The following is a 20,444-nucleotide window of genomic DNA, read 5'->3' on the forward strand; positions in this document are numbered from 1 at the left end:
GCCGCCAGAACCAGGGGATCTGGCTCCTCCCTCTTGGGGCAGCCTTAAGCCTAGGAGCTCCCGACGCTGTCCGGGCCCCGCGGCTCCCCGCGCTCCCTCGGGGAGAGCATTGGGGCGTATCCGGAGTCGCGCTCACGCTCCCGCGCCGCCCGCTGCACCGGCTCGGAGCTCCGGAGTGCTGGGAGGGCTTCCGGGCGGCGGCGAGCGGCGGGGGGCGGTGTCAGGAGGCCCGGCCAGGCCCCGCCCCCTCGCCCGCCCTCCCTCTTCCCTGCGCACCCGGCTCGGGTCCCCGGGCTCGCGGCTGCGGCTTCTGCTCCGGGAGGCGGAAGGCGGCGGCGGGAGCGGTCATGGAGGCGGGCGCCGGAGCCGGCGCGGGAGCTGCGGGCTGGAGCTGCCCGGGCCCAGGTCAGAGCCGCCCCTCCCTCACCTCTCTACCGCCCCTCCTTTCTCTCCTCCATCCCTCCTCCCTCCAGACCCCCAGGTGCTCCCGGCCTCCGCGGCTCCCCCTTCTCCGCCCAAAGTCTTGCTCCCTCCATCCTGGCCTCCACCGGGGCCCGGTCTCCATCTTTCCGGCCTGGGGCTGAGGCTTCGGCGCACCGGCCGCATCCTGCCTGGTGGTCCCTCCCCAGCGCGTCTCTCCACTTCAGTCCAACGGTGCTTCCAGCCTTCGGGGCTCCAGACCCCGCACCTCCTGCAGCCCCGGAGACTCCTGAGCGCGGGGCGAGGGTGGGGTGGGCAAGGTCCAGCGAGAGAATGGGAGGAGAGGGGAGGGGAGCGGTCGCAGCCCTACCCCTTCCCGCACGCCCCCCACTCCTCCCTCCCTCCGTAGGCCACCTCACCCTTTCAGCCTCTTCTTCACTGGCTCCTGCCCTCTTTCAGTCTTGGCCCTCTCCTCCCTGTCCCCCCGGACTAAATACGCACACCCCCTCTTTCTTTCTGTGCAAGCAAGAGGGTCCTGGAACAGGGAGTTCTGTGGAGGCTGGGAGGCAGGGCTGGGGTCTCCGCAGGCAGAGCGTGAGAGGTGGCCGAGAGAGAGGAGTCGCAGAGCCGGCAGAGTGAGTCAGGCACCTCCACTGGGATTACAGATCCCAGAGCCCCGAGGAGCTGGAAGGCATGGCCCCTTCTTTCCTCTGCACCCCAGCCCGCAGCCATCCCCCCATCCCCCAGCCCCTCCTTTCTCGCTGCTCTCAGGACCCACAGTGACCACTCTAGGCTCCTATGAGGCTTCCGAGGGCTGTGAGAGGAAGAAGGGCCAACGCTGGGGGTCCCTGGAACGACGGGGGATGCAAGCTATGGAGGGTGAGTTTTCCCAAAAGGCTTCTTTCTTTCCCTTCCCCTCCTCCCTTAATTCCCTTCCTTCCTCCCTCTGACCCCCAGGCCTCTGAGCCAGGACACAGCCTTTCCCTCAGTTCATCTTAGCCCCTCTTCCTGCAGCTCAGAGCTCCAGCCCTTCCCAGGGCTCAGGCTTTGACAGAAGTTCAGGATGCATCCCTTCGGGACCCCAATCACCCCCCAGCTAACCAGGTTATGTGTCCCGAGGGAGCTGCCAAACAAAGAGGCCTTGTTGGACAGAGCTTTGAAGCAGCCTTTCAGCAGGGGGTTTGTCCTCACTGCCTGCCGACCCAGATCCCAAGCTGTCTCTTGTTTTAAAAAGCAAGGAACTGGGCATGTGAATTGTCTTTCTGGGGCCACCACCATTAACTTCGAATGGAAGCCTGTGGCTTTGGTTCTTTAGGATACCTTATTGCCTGAAAGAGAGAGCCTAGGAGGGGGCGCATGAGGCCATCCTTCCAACACACGTGTATCCCCACCACACCCATGTGACTTGGCAGTTGCTGCCAACACCAGGCCCCTGGAAGGACGCTGGTCCATTTTCCAGGACTTCCTGTGAAGTGTTGCACGTTGCACATTCAGTATGGGCAAACCTGCTTCCCCTAAGGGGGACAGATGGCACGAGGGGTCCCAGTTGAACCTAAGGCTGCTGATATTAGATAAAGTAAGACCAGAGGTTCAGAATTTTAAAACAAAGCAAACAATCACCATCCAGACAACATTTTGCTATTTATAGGGACTGCATTGCAGTAAAGGAGCGAGTGTTCACAACCAGAGGCTGGGGGCCAGCACCAAACCCCAGTTTTTTTAATGCATTAAAATGGTAGGCTTTCTTTTACACTCAAGTACAGCCTAAAACTTCCCCTGAACGCTGCATTGTGGTCAGCAGAGTAGGAGGGGCCTCATATGGCTCAGCTAGGGGAGAGGAGACCTTGTGACATGCAGCAGGGAAAAACAAGGTGGACCTTGTAGAAAATTTCACACAGGTATTTAATAATATACATTTGAAAGGGCTCCAGAGTTTGTCCAGTGAAACCTCTATAATCAGATATTTTCTTTCTCTACCTGCTGATGGGCAATGCTTTCTAATTATGGAAAGGCTGATTTTTCACAAGCCACCTGTATAGCTTTTTCTTTGGTTATTTTTGTTTGTTTGTTTGTTTGAGACGGAGTCTCACTCTGTTGCCCAGGCTGGAGTGCAGTGGCTTGATCTCGCCTCACTGCAACCTCCACTTCCCAGGTTCAAGCGATTCTCCTGCCTTAGCCTCCCAAGTAGCTGGGATTACAGGCGTGTACTACCATGCCCAGCTAATTTTTTTGTATTTTTAGTAGAGAAGGGGTTTCACCATGTTGACCAGGCTGGTTTGGAACTCCTGGCCTCAAGTGATCCACCCACCTCAGCCTCCCAAAGTGCTAGGATTACAGGCATTAGCCAGCATGCCTGGCCAGTTTTTTGTTGTTGTTGTTGTTGTTGTTTTAACTTTCGAGAAATCTCCAAACTGTAACTGTTACCCCATTTGACCGAAAGATCCGCTCACTGTCTCCTTTCTTGACTACTTGTCCTGCTACTCAGAGGCCAGCCTAGAAGAAGCAGGTAATCCTGTGCAAGTGTCTCATGGCTGAGCGGGCACCAGCCTGCCCACAAGCAGTGGTAGGAGGCTACCAAGTGCAACATTGGTCCAGGAAGGGCCTGGGAGGTGGAGGGGCTGCCTCTCAACTTGACTGTCACATCTGAGGACTCATCTTGAGTACAGGTCTTGCCCAGGGGCTCCTTGGGGGACACCAGGTGGCACTAGTATGTCATCTCTGCCCTGGGATAGTGAGTTTGAGGGCCCTAGAAGGACTGCAGAAAGTAAGTTGATGCTGACTCCTTGGTGGGATGGCTGTCTCTCCTAGGGGAGGTGTTACTCCCAGCTCTCTATGAGGAGGAAGAGGAAGAGGAGGAGGAGGAAGAAGAGGTGGAAGAAGAAGAAGAACAAGTGCAGAAAGGTGGCAGTGTTGGCTCTCTGTCAGTCAACAAGCACCGGGGACTGAGCCTCACAGAGACAGAGCTGGAGGAGCTGCGGGCTCAGGTGCTGCAGCTGGTGGCAGAACTGGAGGAGACCCGGGAACTGGCAGGGCAGCATGAGGACGACTCCTTGGAGCTACAGGGTGAGTGCCTGGGCCAGGGCCCAGTGCCCGGGCCCAGAGGCTCTGCACTCCCCTGGATCTGAGCTTGACACTGGTACCCCTCTCCCTGCAGGGCTCCTGGAGGATGAACGGCTAGCCAGTGCCCAGCAGGCAGAGGTGTTCACCAAGCAGATCCAGCAGCTCCAAGGTAATTCCCAGGACTTGGACTGGAGGGAGGTGGCCATCCAAGTGGTCACCTAAGTACTTTTTTCCTGAGGGTTTGACTGAAGCATAGCAGACAAAAATAACCAAATTCAGTAATTTCACCTCATTTTCCTCTACTAGTCTCACCCTTTTCCTCTCCTTGTCTCTCCATCCTCCTCTGTCCCCAGTTTTCTTTCTTTGCACCTCCACCTGGCTCTTCTGTCCTCCCCTTCCGTTTCTTGGCCTCCCCGTCACCTCCTGTCCCTGGTGGGCTCTTTCCTCTTGCCCCTTCAGCCTCCTCCTTCATACTGCATCCCTGTCCCTTTGTTCTCCTGGTCAGTGCCAGGGGTGGGTGATCCAAGTTGAATTCCAAGCCAGATTCCTTTTTCTGGTTCCTCCAAGGACAGCATGGGAAAGCATGAAGCCAATGAGAAGTGACTGGTGGGGCCTCTCTGCACCTATTAAGAGAGGTAGATGACAGCACTTCTGTTGCTGCCTGGGACCTGAGCTTGTGGCCCCCAAATCCCTTTTTGCCAACACCCACGTCCCTTTGTCTCTGGGAAGCAGCAAGGCAGGTGTCCCACATTCCACCGCACCACCAAATAAAGAGGCAGCTTTTGTTACTTCTGTGGGCCTCCGGAAGGTTTAGGGGAGCTGCCCTAGAAAACGGCAGGGACTCTGGGGAGAACTGAGATCAAGCCAAAAGGAAAGTATAAATGGAGAAAAAAAAGGAAGGCCAGGAAGCAGGCCTGGACAGGAGCAAGCAGAGGTGTAAGAGGGGGAGGAGAGGAGATGGGGATAGGAAATGTAAGCAAAGGTAGACACAGGAAGGGTGATCAGTGAAGGGGCTTGCAGAGGAGGAAAGTGGCAGGAGATGTGTCACATAGGGAAGAGTGTGGACATTGGTCTGGGATTACCTAGATTCCTGGGCCCAGCTCTACCACTTAGAAATTGTGTGATCTTGGGCAAGTCACTTATCTTTCTGAGATGTCATTTCTTATCTGTAAAATGGGACTAATTTATTTATCACCTATTTATGAGGTGCCTTTATACTTGGAGGACCAGCTGTGAATGAGACAGACCACATCTCTGCCCTAATGAAGAGTACATTCTAACAGAGAGAGGCAGAAAATAAACAAAACAAGTTCAGGTGGCAATAAATGCTATGAACACGATATAATAATATGATATAGAGAGGAGGTGGGATGGGAGTTTATTTTATTTTATTTTGAGACAGAGTCTCACTCTGTTGCCCAGGCTGGAGTGCAATGGCACAATCTCGGCTCATTTCAACCTCTGCCTCCCGGGTTCAAGCGATTCCAGTGCCTCAGCCTCCCGAGTAGCTGAGATTACAGGCTTGCGCCACCACACCTGGCTAATTATTGTATTTTTAGTAGAGATGGAGTTTCACCATGTCGGCCAGGCTGGTCTTGAAGGGAGTTTATTTTAGATATGGCAGTTAGGAAAGTCGTCTTTGAGAAGATGACATTTGAGCTAAGACCTGAATAATGAAAAGGATTCAGCCATCCAAGATCTGAGGGAGGAGCATACCAGGCAGAAGCAACAGCAACTGCAAAGGCCCAGAGGTGAGAATGAGCTTCATTTGTTTGAGCGACAGAACAGAGGCCACTGTGTTTGCAGCAAAGTGCATGTGGAGGACCCTGGCAAGAGAACGTTGTTGAGGCAGGCAGAGGCCAGATTACAGTGGATCTTGTAGGCCAGCCAAGAGGTTTGGCTTTCATGTTAAGTGTGGTGGAAAGCCAGGAGAGGGTCTTAGCCAGGACTGGGATGATACGATCTGCTTTACATTTTTAAAAGAGAACTTGGCCACTAAGTGGAAACACTTAAGATGGAGGGAAGTGACTCAGAACAGTGAGTCCTGTCAGCAAGTTACTGCAATAGTCCAGTCAAGAGATGATGGTCGCTTGAGTTAGGGCTGTAGAAATGGAGATGATTCAGAATATATTTTGAAGGTGAAGCCCTCAGGATTTGCTAATGAATTGGATCAGGGGATTACAGAGACATGAAAGATGACTTTGCCTTGAGAAAATTGATGGAAGGTGATGATGCTTATTGAATTGGGAAAGACTTGGCAAGGGGTAAGTTTTGGGGCTAAGGGAGCCATTTAAAACGTTTTCCTCTGTTGAGTTTGAAGTAACTGTGGACATCCAAGTGAATATATTGAGGCAGTTGGATATATAAAGGCAGAACCAGGGAGAAAACAGGGCCGGAGATGTAAATTTGGAGTCATTAGCATATAATTGGCATTAGAATCCATGGGAAATAATGGTGCAGTCACATGGAGAGACACCAGAAGAGGAGAAAGGGTCCAGTCCCAGAGACACTCCAGTATTTAGAGGTCCAGTATAGAAGGAGAAATGAACAAAAGAGTAAAGTGAGAGGAACTCCTGGAGCATGTCATGCCCTGTAAGCCAGAGCAGAAAGTGCTTCAAGGATACAGTGATCCACTGTGTCAGGTTGCTAAGTCAAGTGAGATGGTCTTGGATTTGGCAAGAGGGAGGACCCTGAGACATCTCAGTGCATGGAGGCACCGATTGGATTGGGTTTGGAGAGGACATGGGAGATGAAATGGAAAAGGTGAGTACCGATAACTCCAGTAGTCATTTTGAAGACAAGCAGAGAAGTAAGAGAAATAGGGTCAAAATATTATTTCTTTTCTTTTTTCAAAGGTAGGAAATGCTAGATCATGTATAATGAAAGAAAAGATGCAGTACAAAAAAAGGCCTTTGCCTGGAGAAGGAACGTTCCTCCATTCAAACGGGCGAAAAGTCAGAATTGAAGCAGAGATGCAGGCAGGAACTACCTGGGGAAATAGGGTTCTAGAGCGCTTCCCTCCTCAGTAGGGTTTTTTGTTGTTTGTTTTGAGACGAAGTCTTGCTCTGTCACCCAGGCTGGAGTGCAGTGGCGAGATCTTGGCTCACCGCAACTTCCACCTCCTGGGTTCAGGTGATTCTTCTGCCTCAGCGTCCTGAGTACCTGGGATTACAGGCGCCCGCCACCATGCCTGGCTAATTTTTTGTATTTTTAGTAGAAACGGGGTTTCAACCATTTTGGCCAGGCTGGTCTTGAACTCCTGACCTCGTGATCCCCCCCCCCCCCCCCCCCGGCCTCACAAAGTGCTGGGATTACAGGCGTGAGCCACCGCGCCTGCTCCTCAGTAGCAGAGACCGAGGCTGCCCTCGCGCACGCGCGTCACCCGTTTCCGCCTGGACGGGGCGCGCGCGGCCTTAGAGGCAGCTGCTGTTCAGAGGCCTTTCCGGCCGCCACAGCCCCTCCGGGGCGGGACCGGCCAGTGGCCGGGTGGCCCCCCAGGGACACAGCTCTAGGGGGGGCGGCGACATGGAGGCCATAACCAGTGAGTGAGAATCCATTTCTCTGCCCGCAGCCCGACTCCTCAGCCCTCGGCCTCGCCCGGACGGTCCCAGCCCCATACTCAACGGGCGCCAGCGCCTCGGAACCCGGGGAGCCCTGGCTGGCCTCTTCAACTCCCGGGCGCTCCCGGATTAGTCTGCCCCCAGGCCTCGGGTCCTGTCCCTGGCGACTCTAGGTGACCCTGCACCTTCTTCTGTTCCCAGTAGATCTGAGAATGCCTTTTTTTTTTTTTTTTTTTTGAGATGGAGTTTCGCTCTGTTGCCCAGGCTGCAGTGCAATGGCGCGACCTTGGCCCACTGTAACCTCCGCCTCCTGGATTGAAGCGATTCTCCTAACTCAGCTTCACGAGTAGCTGGGACTACAGATGCCAGCCACCACACCCGGCTAATTTTTGTGTGTTTAGTAGAGATGGGGTTTCGCCATTTTGGCCAGGCTGGTCTCCAACCCCTGACCTCAAGTGATCCTCCAGCCTCAGCCTCCCAAAGTGCTGGGATTAAAGGTGTCAGTCACCGTGTTTGGCCGAGAATACCATTTTTTTAGGGCCAGAAGCACCTAAGGGAGACTTCAACCCTAACATCAACAGCATATTAGGGAGGTGAAAGTTGGTCTGTTTCTCCAGAACGCCCACCCCAGACTCTAGGGCCTTTGTCCTAATGGCCAGCTTCCTCTTGTGTCTCCCTAGCTAGACAGACCTCACTGTGCTGCTCAGTAATGGTGGTAGAGTGGACTTTTCTTCCAATAGGAAGTCAGAGAATCTAACAGGAGATTCTTGGCCTTGGCACGCAGTTAAGGATCAGTTAATAGTTGTTGAATAGATCAAGGAGACGTAACAGCTAGAATCATTCTAGAACTGGAAAGATTGGCAAAAGACATGCCCATAGTTCAACATGTGAGCTCAGGGGAGCAGGGTAGATCTTCCCCTGAGATGCCCTCACCACTCAGCATCTATCTATGAAGCATGTCCAAATTTGTCTTCTTTGAAAGTCTAGATTCTATTCTAATTTTTAAAAAATACCCAAACAGGGCTAGGTGTGGTGGCTCATGCCTGTAATCCCAGCACTTTGGGAAGCCAAGATGGATCGCCTGAGCCCAGGAGTTTGAGACCAGCCTGGGCAACAGAAAGAGACCTCCATCTCTACATTAAAAAAAAAAACAAAAAAAAAACAGTAGGGCATGGTAGCCCATGCCTGTAGTCTCAGATATTAGGGTATTAGGGATGCTGAGGAGGGAGGATTGCTTGAGCCCAGGAGGTCAAGGCTGCAGTGAGCCATGATCATGCCACTCCACTCCAGCCTGGGCAACAGAATGAGACTGTCTCAGAAACAAAAAGGAAAACCCCCCAAACCCCAAATGTTTAGTTCTATACACATAGGAGATACTTAGTAAAAGTTTGTTGAATAGATGAACTGCTGCCTTATTTATGCATGAATACATCAAATATCTATTGAGCTTCGTTTTCAGGCACAATACTAGATCCTGGAGCTGTAATGGTGAGCAAGCCAGATATGCTCTCTGCCTTGATAAAGCTTATAACCAAGTGAAGGGGAGACTAAGTACACACACACACATAGCAAAGTACAAGGTTTTATGAGACCATTTAATAGAGGACTTCTCTTAGTTTTTTTGAGGAAGTAGAGGTACAGGCTAGAAAAGTTGACATCTGAATGGTGAGTAGAATGAGCAGAAGTTGGGGAAAGGGGATGGGAGAATGTGCCTTGCAAAGGATTTATAGGAAAATCCTGACCTTCCCAACCCAATCCTCATTAATTCCCTAATCCTGGCCCTCAAATCCTAAATTCACTGTTGGTATCATTGCCTTTTACTCTCTCCACTTTTTCGTTCTGATCCCAGATGGGTACATATGTCTAGAAACTCTGAGATGCTCCATAGATACAGAGAACTCTTAACCCATTATTTTGTAAATTAAAAAATAGAAAATATAGGCTTGTTCTAAAAATCCAAACAGCACAGATAGATGTGATATGTAAAGTAAAAACCTTACCACATGTTATCCCATACCTCAGAAACAATTACTCATTATGGTTTGGGCATAGATCTTTCCAGGCCTTTTTCTATATGTTTGTCCATTTGTGTGTTATATACTATACATAAAATATTTTTTGCAAAAATTAGATCATAGCATATATTTTACAGCTCTTTTTCTTCAGTTAATATGGAAACTTCTTTGTTTTCACCATAGATCTGATACTTTCTTTTAAATGGCTGCACGATATTCTATTTAACTGTCATCAGTTTATTTATTATTATTATTATTTTTCGAGACCGAGTCTCACTCTGTTGCCCAGGCTGGAGTGCAGTGGTGCGATCTTGGCTCACAGCAACCTCTGCCTCCCGGGCTCAAATGATTCTCCTGTCTCAGCCTCCCAAGTAGCTGGGATTACAGGGGCATGCCACCACACCTGGCTTTTTTTTTTTTTTTTTTTTTTTTTTTTTTAAGCGAAGACTGGGTTTCACCACATTGGCCAGGCTGGTCTTGAACTCCTGACCTCAAGTGATCCACCTGCCTTGGCCTCCCAAAGTGCTGGGATTATAGACGTGAGCCACCGCGCCCAGCCTAGCTATCATCAGTTTAAACAATCCCTTATCGACTGACACTTAAGATTATTATTCCATGTTTGGTTATTATGCAGTGAACTTATATTTGAATTTGAGTTGTGAACTCTAAATGCACATTGTTTTAGGTCCAGTACTTACCACAGGTAGGTCATGGGAACTCTGAGGCTCTGTAATTTCTGAGCTCTCAGGATGAATAGGTGAAAATAGTCTGTATACATTTTTTGAGTCAGGGGATTTTTAGAAAGATTCAGGGCATCAAGAAAATACTATAAATGAAGTTAGGTGTTTAACTGGCAGGTGATTCCTTAGAAGCGTGAAATACTTTTTGTTTACAGTAGACTAAGTGATTGGTTTTGGTGCCAGGCCTCAAAATCTACTTTTCTATTGGACCTTACTACATAGAGTCACTCTCTTTTCCCTTCTTAGGTACTCCTTTTATTCCGTCCGGCATGATGCTATACTTCTCTGATGGGGTAGAGATGAGGTTTTCAGGACTTTGCAGACAAGAAATAAGTCTCCCTTTAATTTTGTGCCTCTAGAACATGGTAGGTTAGTTCACCTGCCCTCTTGATCATCTCAACCTTTGGACTTTGCAGGTGAGCTGCGTTCTCTACGGGAGGAGATTTCCCTGTTAGAGCATGAGAAAGAAAGCGAACTTAAGGAAATAGAACGGGAATTGCATTTGGCCCAGGCTGAGATCCAGAGTCTGCGGCAAGCAGCAGAGGATTCTGCAACTGAACATGAGAGTGACATAGCATCCCTGCAGGAGGATCTCTGCCGGATGCAGAATGAACTTGAAGACATGGAACGCATTCGGGGAGATTATGAGATGGAGATTGCCTCCCTCCGTGCAGAAATGGAAATGAAGAGCTCTGAACCATCCAGTAGTTTAGGTCTCTCAGATTACTCTGGGTTGCAAGGTATGAGAGCCATCAAGTGGGTCAGTAAAGTCAAGCAGAGGAAAGGAGATAATATATAGGAAAATGGTAGAAGGTGGTGTTAGATCATGAATTGGGAATCTCTAGAAAAAACCTCTAGGTTGAATTCAAGACTGTAGGGGGCCAGGCGTGATGGTTCATGCCTGTAATCCCAGAACTTTGGGAGGCCAAGATGGGAGGATCACTCGAGCCCAGGCATTCACGAGCAGCCTGGGCAACCAAGTGAGACCCTATCTCTTTCTAAAAGAAAAATTTAAATAAAATTTTTGAAAAGACAGTAAAGGGGAAAAACCTACCCAGATGTTACATAACCAGTCCATGGTGGTGTAAGAAATAGCACCATGGAGAGGTACCCTGGGAATTCTTCAGAGAGTCATTGGGTCTTTGTTGATTTGACTATGGGAAAACCCTTCCTGGGAAAATTTCCAGCTCTAGGATGGGCAAAGAGGGACCTGTCACCTTGGGAAACTCTTCCTGCTGCCTTGGCATCATGGTGCTTTGCCTGGAATGCTTTATAGGGGACCTCTGGCCCTGCTTCCAGGTGCAGGGATGCTAATTCTTAGGTTCCATTAGCTCTCCTCAAAATAGAAGCTTTGGGGGGCAACAAATCAGAGCAAAAGACAGCTAGAGAAGAAAAGTTATTCCGAGTGATACATGAGGTACCCAAAAGCCTAGAGCCCTGCTTTCAGACAGTGAGTCTCCCAGCTAGTTGCTAGGATTCATGACATCAGAGAGTTTGCTTTTATTCTGAGGCTAGATTTATGATCTGAGTATAATGGAGGTCCTATATTTGGCCAGGTCAAGCAGAGGCAATCAACAAGGATTCAAAGAACTGCAAGTTTTTCCAGCTGTATCAAGCCTCTCAGAAGAGCCTTTAGATTAAATGGTGCTGGGAGAGGAAGGTTGGCACAGTGGGAAGGCTTGGGCTGGAGTCAAACGGACCTGAGTTCAGTATCTCAGCTCCACTAATTAGCAGGATGAACGTAGGAGGTCTGGTTACGGTCTTTCTCTGAGCCTGTTTCTATATCCAGGATATGAAATCAAAATTGGTTAATAAAACCTTATAGCTAGATGGGATCCTGAAACAGGAAAAGGACCTTAGGGAAAATGTAGAGAAATCCAAGTAAACTGTGGAGTTTAGTTAATAGTAATGTATCAATATTTGATTCCTTAGTCATAATAGGTATATCATGGTGATGTAAGATGTTGACAATTAGGGAAATTGGGTGAGAACCCTCCCAGGAAACTCTGTACTATCTTTGCAACTTTTTTTGTAAATCTAAAACTATTCTAAAATTCAAAGTTTATTTAAAGAAAAAAAAAACCTTACAGAGCTATTTTGGGAATTAAATGAAATGTGAAGCATGTTGAAATCACTTGCACACTTACCAAATCTGAGGCTGAAACTATCAAGTCTAATGCTTAGCGCATGGTTAGTTTTCATTAAAGATTAGTTTCCTTCCTCCCTTCTATGGTAATCTGCAGTATTCTAAGGAATTCTGATTAGAATTAAGAGGAAACATTAGAAGTTACTTTTAGGGTGTTGAATCTTCCAGCAGGTAAGATAGGTCTTGTGTTCTAATTAGAGCAAGTTAGTGTTCTTTAAATATCGGTAGAATTAATGTTCTAAGAGGCATAATTCTTTTTCAATTTTTTGCAAGTGGACACAGAGTCTCGCTCTGTTACCCAGGCTGGTCTCGAACTCCTGGGCTCTAATGATCCTCCTACCTTGGCCTTCCAAAATGTTGGGATCACAAGTGTAAACCACTGCACCTGGCCAACCTAATTCTTAATCATGAAGCGACAAAACAGATACACGTGTTTGTATCATCACAGCCTTAAAAGTGGGCATGGTGACTCATGCCTGTACTCCCAGCACTTTGGGAGGCCGAGGCAGGTGGATCACTTGAGCCCGGGAATTGGAAACCAGCCTGGGCAATGTGGTGAAACCCCATCTTTACAAAAAAATTCAAAAATTAGCCGAGCTTGGTGATGCGTGCCTATAGTCACAGTTACTTGGGAGGCTGAGGTGGGAGGATCACCTGAGTCCAGGGAGGTCAAGGATGCAGTGAGCCATGACTGTGCCACTGCACTCTGGTCTGGATGGCAGAGTAAGACTATCTCAAAACAAAACAAAACCAAAAAGGAAAAAGTATAGGTATAGGTGACTAGTGCTTAGAGACATGCGCTGGATTATTTCAACCGGATCTCTTCTAATGCTTGAGGATGATATGTGAGTCTGGTTAGGATGGGCCTGTCAGCAGATAAAAGGCCATTAGAAAGAATTCCCTTTTTTTTTTTTTTTTTTTGAGACAGAGTCTCATTCTCTTGCCCAGGCTGGAGTGCAGTGGCACAGTCTTGGCTCACTGCAACCTCTGCCTCCTGGGTTTAAGCAATTCTCCTACTTCAACCTCCTGAGTAGCTGGGACTACAGGTATGCACCACCACGCCTGGTTACTTTTTGCATTTTTAGTAGAGACAGGGTTTTTGCCATATTGGCCAGGCTGGTCTCAAACTCCTGACCTCAAGTGATCTGCCCACCTCGGCCTCCCAAAGTGTTGGGATTACAGGCTTGAGCCACTATGCCTGGCAAGAATTCTTTACCACATCCAGACCAATGTATTTGGTGTGGGAATAAAGGATATAAAAGGAAACTCAGAATGCCTGAAAGGCAGGTACTGGCAGTCACATCTGACAGTTCACATCTCTCAGCTTTTTGTACTAAAAGCATAATTGGAAGGTAATCATAAACAGTTGAATGGAAATTTTACATACAATAAACCCAAAAGTTAATTAAACTTTCAAAAATTCCTAAAAGTTCAAGAGTCTGCTTCGGTTGAGGCTTTGAAGATGAGCACACAGGGCAAATCTTCAGGGCAGATGAGAAGAAGGACAGCTATTGGGAAGAGGAGAAAGACTCACTGCACTGTGGAATTTCCTGGGCCCTGTCTTCTAAGCCTCTATCTCTTTTCTGTCTTTAGAAAAAAAGAAGCTCTTTAACCTTCTGCTCTCAGGTTTCAAGACAGGAAAACTGGGGGCTGGTCATCAGTGCTTTCCTTTCCTCCTGGTCTCATCTCTCTCTGCCTGTCCTCTGCAGAAGAACTGCAGGAGCTGCGGGAACGCTACCATTTCCTGAATGAGGAATACCGGGCCCTGCAGGAGAGCAACAGCAGCCTCACGGGGCAGCTTGCAGATCTGGAGAGTGAGAGGTACAGCTGTCTCTGGAGAGTGAGAGGTCATGGGGTTCCACAGGACTCTGCCTTACCTTGGGCTTTCCCTGAAGGCAGATGCCAGGGCAGTGAGCGTTCCTCTGCTCCTGGAGACCCAGTCCTTTCCGTGGTTTCCAAAGGATACAGATACCACCTACAAGCAGACATGGGGATCCGACCCAATTATCTCAAGACTAGAGGGAGTGAGTTCTGAAGTTTACTTCTGCTCTAGGCACTGGGTTCTGGTTTGCTCTGCCCTAAAGTGGATCAGAAGAGATTATTTTACTGTCCGCATAGACTCGTTTCAGTCTAATGGCAGGCACAATGCTTCCAGATTGGAGTGGGCTTGACTAGGCCTAGCCTCAAAACTAACTGGACTGGCACTCTAAGGGTCTCCCAGAGCCAAACACACCTTTGCAGATTGAGGGGCTGGAGACTTTCTGTAGTCTTCTAAGCATGTTTATCTGAGCGGTGAGTCACAATAGAAGACCCCCTACTATCTTTGGCCTAAAATGAAGGTATCGGGACCAAGCATGCATGGCTGGTGATGCCAGGCAGAACTCCCTTCAAGCATAGCTCTGCGGTTCTGGATTGCAGGACACAGAGAGCAACAGAGAGATGGCTGCAGTCCCAAACACTGAGTATGACGTCAGCAGAGTCTCAGACTTCAGAAATGGATTTCTTAGAGCCTGATCCTGAAATGCAGTTGTTACGGCAGCAGCTACGGGATGCTGAAGAGCAGATGCATGGCATGAAGAACAAGGTAGGGCACAGAGGGTGGGGAAGGCAGGCACATTTCTTGTCTTTCTTTCACCTTCTCCCAGCCTGTGGTAGAAACATCTCCATAGGCATGCACTGTGGAGGGAGGTAGTACTCTGGGGTCTTACTTGCCTGATGTAAATCTTCCAGTCAGAGCACCATGCTTTCCCCAAGCTTGTTCTTGGAGCACATGTGGTATCTGTAGTAAACAAGCCTCCCTGTTCCATTTCCCACATAGTGTCAGGAATTGTGTTGTGAGTTGGAAGAGCTACAGCATCATCGCCAGGTCAGTGAGGAGGAGCAGAGGCGGCTGCAGAGGGAACTCAAGTGTGCTCAGAATGAGGTGCTTCGGTTTCAGACCTCCCACAGTGTCACCCAGGTAAACACTGCCCGGGGAGGCATCTGGGATGGGGGCAGAAGGGCTTCATGGAGGGGCTGCTTCAACCGGGGTGGGCACAGTGAGTATGGCTGTGCTCTGCCGACTCTTGCCCTGCAACTGGGCACAGTCTGCTGGAAACCAACTGTAGAAGTCATATAGCACTGCATTCTAGAAATGGTGGTCATTACTGAGTGTCCGTCTCACAGAAGAAACCAAACCCTAGACCTGTGGGAGCTCCTCAAGATGTCTGCATCTGCAAAGGAACCCAACTGATCCGTAGAAAGATCTGCTGTTTCTTGAGAGTAACTGTTCTACTCACATCCTCCCTACCACAGAACGAGGAGCTGAAATCCAGACTCTGTACCCTGCAGAAAAAATATGATACTAGCCAGGATGAGCAGAACGAGCTCTTGAAGATGCAGCTGCAACTTCAGACTGAGCTCCGGCAGCTCAAAGTCATGAAATCTACACTTGTAGAAAACCAGAGTGAGAAGGTAACAGCAACCAGAGGTGAGGGGACAACTTAGGTGCTAAGGGCATCCTTCTGAGGTTTTGGGGAAGGTGGATAAGAGTAGTGAGTTAAAAATAATTCCAGCAACCACATAGGCAGCACCACAGGTAAAGAACTCCAGCCCTGCTCGAGTACTACATTAGATATGAGGACATTAGGAAGTGAAGGGCAGGAAGAAGCAAATCTTAGACTGTTGGTGTCAAGTGACTCACACAGAAGAGTGAGTGGGTTAAGGAGCCCAAAGGCACTGCCCAAAGCCCCCTCTACCATAGGAGTTACTGTGCCGGCTGCAGAAGCTGCAGCTCCAGCACCAGAACGTCACATGTGAGAAGGAAAAGCTGCTGGAACGGCAGCAGCAGCTGCAGGAGGAGCTGCAGTGCCATGAGGCAGAGCTGCAGCACCTCAGGGATACGGTGGCCTCCTTCAAAGAGAGCAGTGAGAAGGTAAAAGAAGCTCCTGGTGAGGGAGGATGTAGCCAGGCATCATCTTGTGTGAGGGTGAGAGCGCAGAGGAGGAGAGGGAATGGTAGGAGTGTGGAGGAGCTGGCAGTGAGGGGGCCAAAGAGGTGCTTAGGAGAAAGGTGACCTCGGGGAGTCACAAGGCTCTCAGCTTCCTTTGATTTTAAATCAGAAAAGCAGCATATAAAAAGGAAGTCCCTTTGCCTCCCCACCTCCCAAAAAAGGAAGCCCCAGAGGTCTGTGTTTTTTTAAAATTATTTTTACATTTATTTATTTATTTAACTGGAAAGGCGACACTGGGAAGGTCTGTGTTTCAAGCCTGTCAGGGACGGGTCCATCTTGGGTATCTATCCCTGGCTGGGATGAAATTGGGGCTGAGAAGGACAAGGGAAGATGGGTTCCCTTCATCCCCACCTGGGAGGAGAGAGTCCAGCAGCAGGAGCGCCTGGGGTGATGGCCAGGCCTGCCTCCCCTTCCCAGGACACAGAGACGCACACTCAGCTTCAGGAGATGAAGCACCTGTACCAGGCCAGCAAGGATGAGCTGGAGCGGCAGAAGCACATGTATGACCAGCTGGAGCAGGACCTCCTGCTCTGCCAGCTGGAGCTGAAAGAGCTCAAGGCCTCCCAGCCCATTCTGGAGGACAAAGGAAAGTGTGCTAATAAGGTAATTGTTCAGAGAGGTGACAGCTCCTGGGCACTTGCTCCAGAGAGAGGAGGTACAGAGGCAAAAAGTGAAGGCACCCAACCCAAGGGCTTGATGGGCTTCCTAGGCAGGAAGCAGAGGCAGGGCCACATGCTGCTAACTTCAAAACAGTTTGCCCTGACCATGACTTTGAGCCAGAGCCACAGCTTAGTAGGATCAATACCTTTGGATCCCAGTCTGAACCCCTGAAGGTTTTACACGATTCCATGTATGTGGATATTTATACAATGGTATTAGAACTGTAGTGATATCTAGTCGTTCTTGGAGAGGAACATATGCATGGGCCCATTACACAACTATTATTGTTGGAACTAGAGAAAGGGGCCAGTTTTCTGGATCAGATTGCAAATGCTCTCATAAAGGGGTACAGTCTTGTGCCCAGAGCGCTGATTGGGCAAGAGAAGGACCTAGGCTCTTCTCGGATTTATTCTGTGACTTTGAAGTAGTTAAATTCTTTTTTTTTTGAGACGGAGTCTCACTCTGTCGCCCAGGCTGGAGTGCAGTGACACGATCTCAGCTCACTGCAGCCTCCACCTCCTGGGTTCAAGTGATTCTCCTGTCTTAGCCTCCCGAGTAGCTGGGACTACAGGCACATGCCATCGTGCCTGGCTAATTTTTGTATTTTTAATTGAGACCGGGTTTCGCCGTGTTGGTCAGGCTGGTCTCGAACTCCTGACCTCAGGTGATCCACCTGCCTCGGCCTCCCAAGGTGCTGGGATTACAGGCATGAGCTGCCATGCCCTGCCAGTAATTAAATTGTTGAAGGTTGAATTGTGCCCTCTTTAAATGGAAGAGAATACTACTCTTAACTCACTTCCTTTTAGCAGTAAATCCTGGTAGTGATAAATAAGGCCTTATTCATTTTTTTTCTTTTCCATCGTGTATAAAACGCAAGCTGTTATCATTTATCCTGTTGAGCACTTTCAGCTCCTGATTACTGATGGGAAATGGAAAGGTGTTGAAGCATGTTGGAGAAGAGGCCCAGGAGTCTCTAAAGATAGTGGAGCTGGTCACATTCTGCCAGAAAACTCAGTAGTTCCTGTCCCTGGGGAAAGGCCTTTAGGAGACAGAGGACTGGGAAGGTTATTTGGGCCGCCTCAGCAGTCTCTTTGCGTTTCTATATCCAGGCTCACGTTTCCTCCTTTTTCCACTTCTACTCAATTTAGGAGCCCAGGTGATCCGTGACTTGCTCGTCACCTCTTCCGCTAATGGGAAAAACGATGAGAAAGGAGAAGCATGCTGGCAGACAGCACCTGCTTTTTCTCTAGCCATAAAACAGCATTGAGATCTGTCTGATATTGGAAGATCTGGGTTTTTGGAAATGGGATGATTTAGTCTTCTCAACCCAAATTTAGCAATAGCGCATACTTTCTAAAGATTTAAAGAGAGAATTGGGAAAGCAAAAATGGGAAAAATTAGGGTGAAATTAAGTCCTTATTGGTAAGGAGTGTAATTGCATTCAAAAACAACTGGGGTTAATAAGAATAACAGGAGCTAAGAGTTCCCAACAGGGTAGGAATATGGTGTATAAAGGAAAGGGCCGGAGAAGAGGAAGGGGGAAGTGAGGAAGGGGCATCAATAGCATTCCCCATCAAACTGCCCCCAGAAAGGAATGGTGGAAGTTTAGAACAAGGCCAGCCACCAGTCCAGAGCAACCTGCTCTGAAGGAGCAGCCTGCAGGGGATCCCCAATCGGTATCTAAACAGCCAGGCTGCATTGTGGCTTGGGGTGACCAGTCCAAGGTGACTGCATAGGGAGAGAATCACAAGAGGCAGGAGAGCGCAGAAGTGCTCTGTTAGCCACCCAAGAAGCTTACCTTACAGAGTAACCACCCCCTCCACACCCGCCCCCGCCCACAGTGTGACACACTGCTGTCCAGACTGACAGAATTGCAGGAAAAGTACAAGGCCAGCCAGAAGGAGATGGGGCAGCTGCAGATGGAGCAGTGTGAGCTCCTGGAGGATCAGAGGAGGATGCAGGAGGAGCAGGGCCAGCTGCAGGAAGAGCTGCACAGGCTCACACTGCCACTGCCCAAGAGTGGCCTCTTACTCAAGGTAACTCTGCCAGAGGCAGCTGCTAACTGTGGGGAAGCTGCTCTGAGAAGCTTCCCTGTGTGACTAGGGAAAAATAAAAGGGTGGGGATTGAACTTTTTCTTCTTACCAACCACTCCTTACTTTCTCACCACTCTGCCCAAACCAAAAAGCTCCATAGAGCCAATTAGAGTTTTTCTTATGAGGGCTTTAAATCTTAAAATACCTTTTATACTCTGGAATCTGTGCAGCAGTTTATATTTAGATATTTAGTCCATCTGGAGAAAATGCACCTGAAACCACTTTATAAACTACAAAATATATCCCAACGTAAGAGACGGTTGCTACTTTTAGCAGGTCTCCATAGAAAGACTCCCCCTGTCCCCAGATGGGCTCTGTGAAGTCAACCCTGAGATTCTTCAGGGAATTGTTCACAGTGGGGATGAGGCACCAAGGAGGCATCAGACTTTCTGTGTAAACACCACAATCCCTTGCCTCCTTCCTTCTACTCCACCTCAGAGTCAGGAGCTACTCACCAAATTAGAAGACCTGTGTGAGCTGCAGCTGCTCTACCAAGGCATGCAGGAGGAACAGAAGAAGCTGATACAGAACCAAGACTGTGTATTAAAAGAACAATTAGAGATCCACGAAGAGCTGCGACATTTCAAAGAGTCTCATTTCCAGGAAGTGTTGGAGAATCCTGATGATTCCAAATTGGCTAAGTCCTCAAAATGTAATCGAAACAAGGTAACCATAGCAAGAGGTAGGGAGACAGTTCTCCTGAGCACAACAGCATGGCAGGGAGAGTGGGCACCGCCGAAGGGTCAGAGTTGGGAAGGCGTGTTTGGCCAGGGGTAAGGATAAGGCAAAAGCCCTGCCCTTCACCAGCTGTGACCACTCACAGGCTCCATTAAGAGGTGGCTTTTAGATACGGCCTGAGGACCTCACCTAGATGCCATTATCCTTTATCACACATATTCACAGTGCCCAGTTGAAGCACTATGAGCACTCAGGGCAGAGCTGAGATGACCGGAAGTCTGTCATCAGATCATTTGACTCATTCCCAGTAAGATGTGTAATATCAGTTTGGTGTTTGTTTGGATTCCTTTGGACTGACTCTAAATGTCATCTTTTTCTTGAGTGGAAAAGTACACTTCTCAGTTATCAAAATCTATCACCTTTGGTGTTCTCTGTGAGGCAAATTTGGGGCCTTTCATTTCCAAGAGAAGAATTCCTAGCATATGGGGTTCTTAGTACTGACCACACTATCTTCATTGGAACTTTGGTGGCAGTAACAGAGCAAGGTCACAGGGGTTAGACCAGAAAATCGATGCCTCTCAAGTACCAGCAAGGGGTCATGCAGATGAGGTGACACAGGTGGAGATCACCGTACAATTCTATTCAGGGTTGGGGGATAAAGTTGTTCTGACATCTCAGCGTGGGCAAGGAGGGGCAGGTAGACAGTTTCAGTTTAGGCCAAATCTATTCATTCCAATCTTACTCTGAACAAGGAGAACCAGGAAGTAGCAGAAGTCAACACTGTGAGGCTGGATCATATTCCAGGGGCATCAGATGTCCAGGCTGGAGGCCTGGGTAACACAGCTGGGAACCAGGTATAAAATATTTCCTTAACTGATCAGATCTCATCCTGGACATCAGCAGCCAAGAAGCCAGGCCCAGAGAGCCTGGGAAACATGCCCAGAGGCCAGATTCAGAATAGGGGCAGGAGATACAGGAACTAATAGTGAGACTTTGATTCCAATTCTTCATATTGCCACATTCAAGGCCGGGGCTGATTTTAGAACTAGGGGTGGGCGAGGGGACTGAGCCTGAAGGTCA

General features: G+C 49.0%; 1 protein-coding gene across 19 annotated transcripts in view; it reads left to right on the top strand.

Moving 5' to 3' along the window:
- The first annotated feature begins 249 nt into the window (after positions 1–249).
- The window catches only part of CCDC136 (coiled-coil domain containing 136), a 30,890-nt gene continuing 10,695 nt past the window's right edge, over positions 250–20,444 (top strand). For 2 of the 19 annotated variants that reach the window (XM_054495109.2, XM_063668436.1), the window contains exons 1-13: positions 250–405; positions 1,192–1,299; positions 3,229–3,483; positions 3,575–3,649; positions 10,212–10,535; positions 13,651–13,762; positions 14,360–14,525; positions 14,760–14,900; positions 15,236–15,394; positions 15,684–15,854; positions 16,350–16,535; positions 18,434–18,628; positions 19,125–19,352. In XM_054495109.2, coding sequence (XP_054351084.1) covers positions 348–405; positions 1,192–1,299; positions 3,229–3,483; positions 3,575–3,649; positions 10,212–10,535; positions 13,651–13,762; positions 14,360–14,525; positions 14,760–14,900; positions 15,236–15,394; positions 15,684–15,854; positions 16,350–16,535; positions 18,434–18,628; positions 19,125–19,352 — 2,178 coding nt within the window. In that variant the 5' untranslated portion in view covers positions 250–347. Of the gene's footprint in view, positions 406–1,191; positions 1,300–3,228; positions 3,484–3,574; positions 3,650–6,810; positions 7,022–10,211; positions 10,536–13,650; positions 13,763–14,359; positions 14,526–14,759; positions 14,901–15,235; positions 15,395–15,683; positions 15,855–16,349; positions 16,536–18,433; positions 18,629–19,124; positions 19,353–20,444 lie in introns of those variants that run through there. The other 17 variants (XM_063668437.1, XM_063668438.1, XM_063668440.1 and 14 more) reach the window with 12 other exon arrangements.

This window comes from Pongo pygmaeus, chromosome 6 (genome assembly GCF_028885625.2).
Source record: "Pongo pygmaeus isolate AG05252 chromosome 6, NHGRI_mPonPyg2-v2.0_pri, whole genome shotgun sequence".
In the NCBI taxonomy this organism is placed as follows: domain Eukaryota; kingdom Metazoa; phylum Chordata; class Mammalia; order Primates; family Hominidae; genus Pongo; species Pongo pygmaeus.